General features: G+C 44.2%; 1 protein-coding gene across 1 annotated transcript in view; it reads right to left on the bottom strand.

Moving 5' to 3' along the window:
• PRR14L (proline rich 14-like) overlaps positions 1 to 9,884 on the bottom strand; it is a 73,071-nt gene that overhangs the window by 7,758 nt on the left and 55,429 nt on the right. The window contains exon 8 of the mRNA XM_011979019.1: positions 502 to 573. Within this exon, the coding sequence (XP_011834409.1) occupies positions 502 to 573 (72 nt within the window). The remainder of the gene's footprint in view (positions 1 to 501; positions 574 to 9,884) is intronic.

Here is a 9,884-nt window from a genome sequence, read left to right as displayed (position 1 = left end):
GCCATTCTCCTGCCTCAGCCTCCCGAGTAGCTGGGACTACAGGCGCCTGCCACCACACCCAGCTTTTTTCGTATTTTTAGTAGAGACAGGATTTCACTGTTAGCCAGGATGGGCTCAATCTCCTGACCTCGTGATCTGCCCGCCTTGGCCTCCCAAAGTGATGGGAATTTTTTGTATTTTTAGTAGAGATGGGGTTTCACCATGTTGGTCAGCCTGGTCTCGAACTCCTGACCTCGTGATCCACCCGTGTTGGCCTCCCAAAGTGCTGGAATTACAGGCGTGAGCCACCGCACCTGGCTACATTTTATGTAACCCAGTACACTTTATTTCCTATCCTATTACTGACCCTAATTCAAGTGCTGGAATTGAAAAATACCAATTCTAGCTATTTATAAGACCCAATATTGGTACAACTGAACATAAACTCTTTCTAAAGTGAAAGGGCTGGAGATTCACATCAATCATTTCAAATTCTTCCATTTCCCAGCTATAATTACCTACCTGTTTGCAGGAGGAGATTTATAATTCTTGTTGGTATATATCTCTTCTAAACTAAACTCTTTCTTCTTTAACCTGAAAAGAAAGAAAGAAAAAAATTCTTCATGTTCTCTCTTTTTTATAGACAAGGTCTTGCTCTATTGCCCAGGCAAAAGGGCAGTGACATGATCATAGCTCACTGCAGCCTTGAACTCTAGCCATCCTCCAGCCTCAGCCTCCTGAGTAGCTGGGATTACAGGTGTGTGCCACCACGCCAGGCTAGATTAAAAAAAAAAAATTAGGCATGAGTTACTGTGCACAGCCTCATGTTCTCCTAAGAGGGAAGAGATTGATTTCCCAATGCTATCCTTTACATTTGCTCCAACCTATCTGTAATGTTTTAGATGTGCCTCATGCAAACAATATGTACTGGAAAAAATGTGTACTGGATTTTCTTTTCCAGGGTACCAGCCTTCAACTTTATGTAACTGAGTCCATTAATACTTACTGGGAATGATATATTTAGATTTATATCTATTATTTTTCATAGATTTATATCGATTTTACAGCTGTTGTTTGTGCTGTCTTTGCAATGTTTCTTTTCATGAATTGACTGTTCTTTTTTTTTCTATCTCCCTCCACTGACTAGGAAACTATATATTCTTTTTTGTTTTTTTCTGTTTTAGAGATGGGTCTTGCTCTGTTGCCTAGGACTCTGAGGCTAGGTACAGCCTAGGTGACAAAGACTCCGTCTCAAAAAAAAAAAAAAAAAAAAAAAGATATATATATACACACACACACACACCCCCCTCTTCATACCTATCAATTATACAGTAACTCTGAGGTACAGCTTGAATAGTAAAAGCAGGCCATATGCTTGCTTTTTTCCTTTCATAACCAATTTCCAAAACAATGAGTTGGTTTCCCAGTATCTTCCAAAGATGGCCAATGGTATTAAATTTTTTTAAGTATCATTATGAACTACTGGGTTTATATTTGATATGCTGTAATCTACTGAACTTATTATTCTTTTGAGGCTCAGCTGGTCTCATCTGTGGCCAGAGGGAATCTCTTCAAACTGGTTCTTGAGAGCCAGGCATGGTGACTCCCAACAGTAGTCCCAGTTACTTGGGAGACTGAGGCAAGAGGATTGTTGAGCCCAGGAGTTTGAGACCAGCCTGGGCAACAAAGCAAGACCCTGTCTCTATAAAAAATTAAAAAATAAAACAAACAAAAAACTGGCTCCTGAATCCCTTTGACATGACCCTAGGAGTCTCTGAGAGCTCTGCTACTTTCTGGTATGACAAGATGCATTCATCTTATTCATTTCCTGCCCTAGACCTGTAATCACTCTCCAAGGAGTCCAGGTTCACATACCATAAAATTCATCCATTTAAAATGTACAATTCAGTGATTTTTAAAATACTCACTAGGTTATTCATGATCACCACTATCTCATCTAGTCCAGCTTTTTATGAGATAGGGTCTTGTTCTGTCACCCAGGTTGGACTGCAGTGGCACAAACATGGCTCACTGCAGCTTCAACTTCCCGGGCTGGGCTCAACAGATACTCCTGCTTCTGCCTCCATGTAGCTGGGACCACAGGTGTGTGCCACCATAGCCGGCTTATTTTTTTATTTTTTATTTTATTTATTTCTTGAGACAGAATTTCGCTCTTGTTGCCCAGACTGGAGTGCAATGGCACGACCTCAGCTCACTGCAACCTCCACCTCCCGGATTCAAGCAATTCCCCTGCCCAGTCTCCTTAGTAGCTGGGATTACAGGCGTCTGCCACCACACCTGCCTAATTTTTGATTTTTTTTTTCTTTTGAGATGGAGTCTTGCTCTGTTGCCAAGCTGAAGTGCAGTAGAGCGATCTCAGCTCACTGCAACCTCTGCCTCCCGGGTTCAAGCGATTCTCCTGCCTCAGCTTCCTGAGTAGCTGATACTACGGGTACACATCACCACACCCAGATAAGTTTTGTATTTTTAGTAGAGATAGGGTTTCATTGGCATTGGGAGTTATACCTGATGTAAATGACGAGTTGATGGGTGCTGATGAGTTGATCGGTGCAGCACACCAACATGGCACAAGTATACATATGTAACAAACCTGCACGTTGTGCACATGTACCCTAGAACTTAAAATATAATAAAAAAGAAAAAAAAAAAATAGGGCAGAGGAAGCAATCATATATATGCATTTGTCTCATGTGAGCCTCAGGGTGATGACTTTGAGTTCTGTCTGTCCTTTGCCTACTAGGAATTTCCTTGTGGGCAAATTTTGAGGGAGGTATGCAGCCTTTTTATCTTTCTGTTAAATAGTTATGTTATTTAGGAATAAAATGGAAGCAAGTTTACCTGAAAAAAAAAAAAAAAAAGAGAGGGTTTCACCACGTTGGCTGGACTGGTCTTGAACTCCTGACCTCAGGTGATTCACCCACCTCGGCCTCCCAAAGTGTTGAGATTACAGGCGTGAGTCACCATGCCCAGCTGTAACTCTGACCAGTTTTTTTTTTTTTTTGAGACGGAGTCTCGCTCTGTCGCCCAGGCCAGAGTGCAGTGGTGTGATCTTGGCTCACTGCAAGCTCCGCCTCCCGGGTTCACGCCATTCTCCTGCCTCAGCCTCCCGAGTAGCTGGGACTACAGGCACCCACCACAACACCTGGCTAATTTTTTTGTATTTTTGTAGAGATAGGGTTTCACAGTGTTAGCCATGATGGTCTCAATCTCCTGACCTTGTGATTCGCCCACCTCAGCATCCCAAAGTGCTGGGATTTCAGGTGTGAATCACCGCACCTGGCCACTTTGACTTTTTAGTAGAGATAAGGTTTTATCACATTGGCCAGGATGGTCTCAAACTCCTGACCTCAGATGATCCACCCATCTCAGCTTCCCAAAGTGCTGGGATTACAGGCATGAGCCACCATGCCCAGCTGTAACTTTGATTTTTTAGTAGAGATGGGGTTTCACCATGTTGGCCAGGCTGGTCTTGAACTCCTGACCTCTGGTGATCCACCCACCTCGGCCTCCCAATGTGTTGGAGTTACAGGCGTGAGTCACTGCGCCCGGCCTAGTTTTTCATTTTTTTAAAAGACAGGGTCTCACTCTCTTGCCTGGGTTAAAGTGCAGTGGCATAATGATAGATGACTGTGCCCTTGACCTCCCTGGCTGAAGCAATCCTCCTGTCTCAGCTTCCCAAGTAGCTGGGACTACAGGTGCACAGTACTATGCCCGGCTAATTTTTTTTTTTTTTTCTTTGAGACGGAGTTTTGCTTTGTTGCCCAGGCTGGAGTGCAGTGGCGTGATCTTGGCTCACTGCAACATCTGCCTTCCAGGTTCAAGTGATTCTTCTGCCTCAGCTTCCCAAGTAGCTGGGACTACAGGACAACAGGTATGCACCACCATGCCCAGTTAATTTTTGTATTTTTAGTAGAGATGGGGTTTCATTGTATTGGCCAGGTTGGTCTCGAACTGCTGACCTCGTGATCCGCCAGCCTCGGCTTCCCAAACTGCTGGGATTACAGGTGTAAGCCACCACACCTGGCCTCCAGCTACTTTCTTTCTTTTTTTTTTTTTTTTTTTTGAGACCAAGTCTCACTCTGTTGCCCAGGGTGGAATGCAGTGGTGTGATCTAGTTTAGGCTCACTGCAACATCCACCTTCCGGGTTCAAGCAATTCTCCTGCCTCAGCCTCCCGAGTAGCTGGGATTACAGGTGCCCACGACCATGCCTGGGTAATTTTAAAAACCATGTTTAGTGGAGATAAGGTTTCACCATGTTGGCCAGGCTGGTCTTGAACTCCTGACCTCAGGCAATCTGCCCACCTTGGCCTCCCATAGTGCTGGGATTACAGGCATGTCTGGCTAATTTTTAAAAACTACTTTTGGTAGAGATAGGGTTTGTCTATGTTGTGCAGGCTAGCTTCGAACTCCTGGGCTCAAGTGATCCTCCAGTCTCAGTCTCCCAAAGTGCTGGGATTATAGGGTTGAGCCATGACGCCTGACCTGATCTTTTGTAGAGATGTGGTCTCACTATGTTGCCCAGGCTGGTATCAGACTTCTGGGCTCAAGCGATCCTCCTGCCTCTACCTGCCAACGTGCTGGGATTATAGGAATGAACCACCACACCCAGCCTTAAAACACTTTCATAACTCCAAAAAGAAACCTATTTTTAGCAGTCACCTGGACTCTCCCCTACCACCCAGCACTGGTAACTACTAAACTACTTTCTGTCTCTAAGGATTCTAGACATTTCATATAAAATGAATCACATAGAATGTGCTGTTTTCTTTTTTTCTTTTTTTTTTTTTTGAGACAGAGTCTCGCTGTGTGGCCCAGGCTGGAGTGCAGTGGGCCGATCTTGGCTCACTGCAAGCTCCACCTCCCGGGTTCACGCCATTCTCCCGCCTCAGCCTCCGAGTAGCTGGGACTACAGGCGCCCACCACCACACCCGGCTAGTTTTTTGTATTTTTAGTAGAGACGGGGTTTCACTGTGTTAGCCAGGATGGTCTCGATCTCCTGGACTCGTGATCCACCCACCTCGGCCTCCCAAAGTGCTGGGATTACAGGCTTGAGACACTGCGCCCGGCCAAATGTGCTGTTTTCATAGTTAACCACTGTTGTAGCATGTATCAGTACTTCGTTCCTTTTCCTGGCTGAATAATACTCCATCTATGGATACACCATCTTTTCTTTATCCATTTATCAACTGATGAACATTTGGTTTCCACTTTTTAGCTACTACGAATAATGTTGCTGTGAACATTCATGCACAAGTTTCTTGGTGAATGTATGTTTTCAATTACTTTTTTTTTTTTTGAGACACAGTCTTGCTCTGTCACCCAGGCTGGAGTGCAGGAGTGGAATCTTAGCTCACGGCAACCTCCACCTCCTGCGTTAAGGCAATTCTCCTGCCTCAGCCTCCCGAGTAGCTGGGGTTACAGGCAAGCACCACCACTCCTGGCTAATTTTTGTATTTTTAGTGGAGATGGGGTTTCACCAAATTGGCCAGGCTGGTCTCGAACTCCTGACCTCAGATGATCTGACCGCCTCAGGCTCCCAAAGTGCTGGGATTACAGGCGTGAGCCACCATGCCTGGCATGTTTTCAATTCTTTTAGGTGTATACCTAGAAGAATTGTTGGGTCATACGGTAACCAATTTTTTCAGGAACATTTTACATTCCCATGAGATGTGTATAAGGGTTTGAGTTTCTCTACATCCTTACTACACTTATTTTCTGTTTTATTTTTTCTTCCCATCCTAGTGGGTGGGAAGTGGGGTTTCACTATGGTTTTGATTTGCAGTTCCCTGATGACTCATGATGTCAACAGCATCTTTTCAAATGCTTGTGGGTCATTTGTCTATCTTCTTTGGAGAAATGTCTATTGAAATACTTTGTCCATTTAAAAAATATGGTTATTGTCTTTTGGTTGTTGAACTATAAGAGTTCTTTATTGCTTGTGGATACCAGACCCTTATTAGATGTGTGATTTGCAAATATTTTCTCCAGTTCTGTGGGTTATATGTTATCTTGTTTTTTGTCGGAGACAGTTGGGCATGGGGAGACAGTCTCGCTTTCTTGCCCAAATTGGAGATCAGTGGTTTGATGATAGTTCACTGCAGCCTTAAAATCCTAGACTCAGTGATCCTTCCACCTCAGCGTCCTAAATAGCTGGGACTACAGGAGTGTGCCACCACGCCTGGTTAGTTTTATTTTTATTTTTGTAGAGACAGGGTCTCATTATGCTGCCCAGGCTGGCCTTGAACTCCTGGGCTCAAGCATTTCTCCCACCTTGGCTTCCCAAAGTGCTGGATTACAGGCGTGAGCCACCATGCGTGGTCACCTTTTCTTTTTTTATACTTTATTTTTTTACAGTAGTTTTATGTTCACAGAAAGACTGAACAGAAAGTAGACAGTTCCCATATAGCCCCTGCCTTCACACATGGATAGCCTTCCAGAGTGTACAACTGTTGTACAATGAACATATATTGATACATTATTACCACCCAAAAGTCCAGTTTATGTTGGAGCTCACCCTTGTTGTTTTCTATGAGTTTTGACAAACACATAATGCCATGTATCCCCCATTACAGTAACACACATAACAGTTTTCACTGCCCTACACACCCTCTGTGCGCCACCTAGTCATCCCTTCCTTCCCCTCAACCCTTGGTGACTTCTGTCTCCATGGTTTTGTCTTTTCCAGAATGTCACAGAGTTGAACTCATACAGTACATAGTTTATTCAGATTGGCTTCTTTCGCTCAGCAGTATGCATTTCAGATTCCTCCATATCATTTCATGGCTTGACAGCTAATTCCTTTTTAGTACTGAGTAATATTCCACTGTCCAGACAGTTTATTCATTCACCTACTGACGGACATCTTGGTTGCTTCCAAGTTTTAGAAATTCTGAATAAAGCTGCCAGGAACATTTATGTACAGATTTTGTGTGAAATGTTTTCAACTCATTTGGGTAAATACCAAGGAGTGCAGCTGCTGTATGGTATGGTATGTACATTTAGTTCTGCACGGGAATTGCCAAACTGTCTTCCAAAGAGGCTATAAAACATTTTGCATTCCCACCAGCAGTGATTGAGAGTGTCTGTTGCTCCACATCCTCCTTCAATTCTCTCCTCTTACCTCTTCCTCTCCCTTGATCATATTTTTGTTTCTGTACTTCATTGTGAAAATTCTGTTCTGTTGTGCTCCTGTTCGTTAACACTATTTAGCTCTATTTAACTTGCTGTTAACGCATTATTAAAGTTGTATTTTGATTACTCAATTTTACATTTTTAGAAATTCTGTACAGTTCTACTTTAAATGTAGTTGGTTATTTTCAACTATATCTTGCTTCACTATTCATATTTTCAACCCACTTGTATTTCTTTAAACACATAAAACATACTATAGGCCAGGCACGGTGGCTCACGCCTGTAATCCTAGCACTTTGAAAGGCCAAGGGTGGGCAAATCACTTGAGTCCAGGAGTTTGAGACCAGCCTGGCCAACATGGTGAAACCCTGTCTCTACTAAAAATACAAAAATTAGCCAACGTGGTAGTGCACACCTATAATCCCAGCTACTCTGGAGGCCGAGGGAGGAGAATTGCTTGAACTTGGTAGGTGGAGGCTGCGATGAGCTGAGATCGTGCCACTGCACTCCAGCCTGGGGAATAGGCGTGAGCCACCGTGCCTGGCCAGCTGGTTTCAAACTCCTGACCTCAAGTGACCCACCCGTTTCAGCCTCCCAAAGTGCTAGGATTACAGGCTTGAGCCACCATACCTGACCAGAATCAACTTTTAAACATGTTTTGGGCCGGGTGGATGACTTGAGGTCAGGAGTTCAAGACCAGCCTGACCAACATGGTGAAACCCTGTCTCTATTAAGAATATAAAATTAGGCCGGGCGTGGTGGCTCACGTCTGTAATCCCAGCACTTTGGGAGGCCAAGATGGATGGATCATGAGGTCAAGAGATTGAGACCATCCTGGCCAACATGGTGAAACCCCACCTCTACTAAAAAAAAAAAGAACAGCTCTTTGTCAAGTGAATAATGTATCAAAATTTTACTGTTGACTATATGCCAGTGATGAAATTATTGCTTTTCAGCTCAAAATTTGCCCTTCAGTACCTGCTCTGTGATAACGGAATCCTAGGCCCTTTAAGCATTTCTCTTTTGCAGTGAGTATGATGCTACTAACCTTTGTCACAAGGTGTTGGAGGAACAATGCAGGTGGAAGGCAGCTTCTCTTTCTGGTTTGGTGAGCTTTTTTTCTTGCTCCTGCAGCATGGGCCATCAGTGATTAATGTATGTTGGGATGTTTTGGGCCTTCTCTGCCCTAGTGGTGCGGCCAAGGTCCCTCAGTGACCTTGAAGCCTTAGCTTGGCGACCACTTTGCTGCAGGCTTCCCAACACAGATAGGGCACTCCAGGCCTTATGCCCTCAATGGTAACCTGACTTCCTGACAGTCATTTCCTGTTGCTCTCCTGAAGCAGAAACCACATGCTCCAGGCCTTGCATCAGAGCAGTGCCGCACCTCCCTCTGCAGCAGCCTTGTCTGTGCTCCAGAAGGTGGTTGTTATTTCCTGCTTGCCCAGCTCTGGCCTCTGCAACCCAGCCATCCAATGGGCTGCAACCTCACCTTCTCCAACCAAGTTTCAACTCCAGGGAGGTGGTGCCCCTTCCAAGTTTGCCCTTCCTAGGGTACTCTCCCTTAGCCCAAGTGTACCCTTCAGGATTGTCTTTACATTTAAGGTTACTCCCTGTCATAGTTTAATGCTTTATAATAAACTTCCCCTGTTTAAAATACTGTGTGATTTCTGTCTCCTGATTGGACCTGAACCAATACATAAACTAAGGTAAAAATCCTAAGAGCTAAATTAGGTTGCTACTAAATACGTTAGACCAGTGGTCTTTACATTAGTGTACCTAAAGACTTTCCACAGAGTACACGAGAACCCAGCTGTAGGGGAATCAACCACTCAATCTTTAATCTCTATTTTTTCTTTCATTATTATTATTAATTTTTTTTCTTTTTTTAGATGGAGTCTTGCTCTATTGCCCAGGTTGGAGTGCAGTGGTGTAATCTCAGCTCACTGCAACCTCTGCCTTTTGGGTTCAAGCGATTCTCTGGCCTCAGCCTCCCCAGTAGCTGGGATTACAGGTGTATGCCACCATGCCTGGCTAATTTTGTATTTTTAGTAGATATGGGGTATCACCATGTTGGCCAGGCTGGTCTTGAACTACTGACCTCATGATCTATCCACCTCGGCCTCCCAAAGTGCTGGGATTACAGACATGAGCCAACACGCCTGGCCTTATTATTAATTTTTGTAGAAATGTGGTCTTACTATGTTGCCCAGGCTGCTCTTAACCTCCTGGGCTCAAGTGATCCTTCCACCTTGGCCACCCAAAGTGTTGGGATTACAGGTGTGAACTACCATGCCTGGCTCAATCTCTGATTTATTCTAAAAGTGATACACCTGAGAAGTGTCCTGAATTGCTCTTGCAGGTCTCTCTGTTCCCACAAATTCTCTCAGAACAGCTCCTATCCATCCTGAATTCTACTTTGATACATCAATCAAATCACTCATTTTGCTAAGCCCTTTCCAGTGATTAATGAAATCACCATAAACTTGTCTTGGGCTTTTCTTTTCCTTTACTATACATTATTCAGTTAAGAGAGAACAGTGCCTTTAGAGATTGGGTATTTGGGGCCGAGCACAGTGGCTCATGCCTGTAATCCCAGAACTTTGGGAGGCCAAGGCAGGCAGATCACATGAGGTCAGGAGTTCCAGACCAATTTGGCCAACACAGTGAAACCTTGTCTCTACTAAAAATACAAAAATTAGCTGGGTGTGGTGGCATGTGCCTGTAATACCAGCTACTCAGGGGGCTGAGGCAG

This window comes from Mandrillus leucophaeus, unplaced genomic scaffold (genome assembly GCF_000951045.1).
Source record: "Mandrillus leucophaeus isolate KB7577 unplaced genomic scaffold, Mleu.le_1.0 Scaffold2, whole genome shotgun sequence".
In the NCBI taxonomy this organism is placed as follows: domain Eukaryota; kingdom Metazoa; phylum Chordata; class Mammalia; order Primates; family Cercopithecidae; genus Mandrillus; species Mandrillus leucophaeus.
Note: the sequence above shows the minus strand (reverse complement) of the source record. Positions and strands in the feature narration are given on the sequence as shown.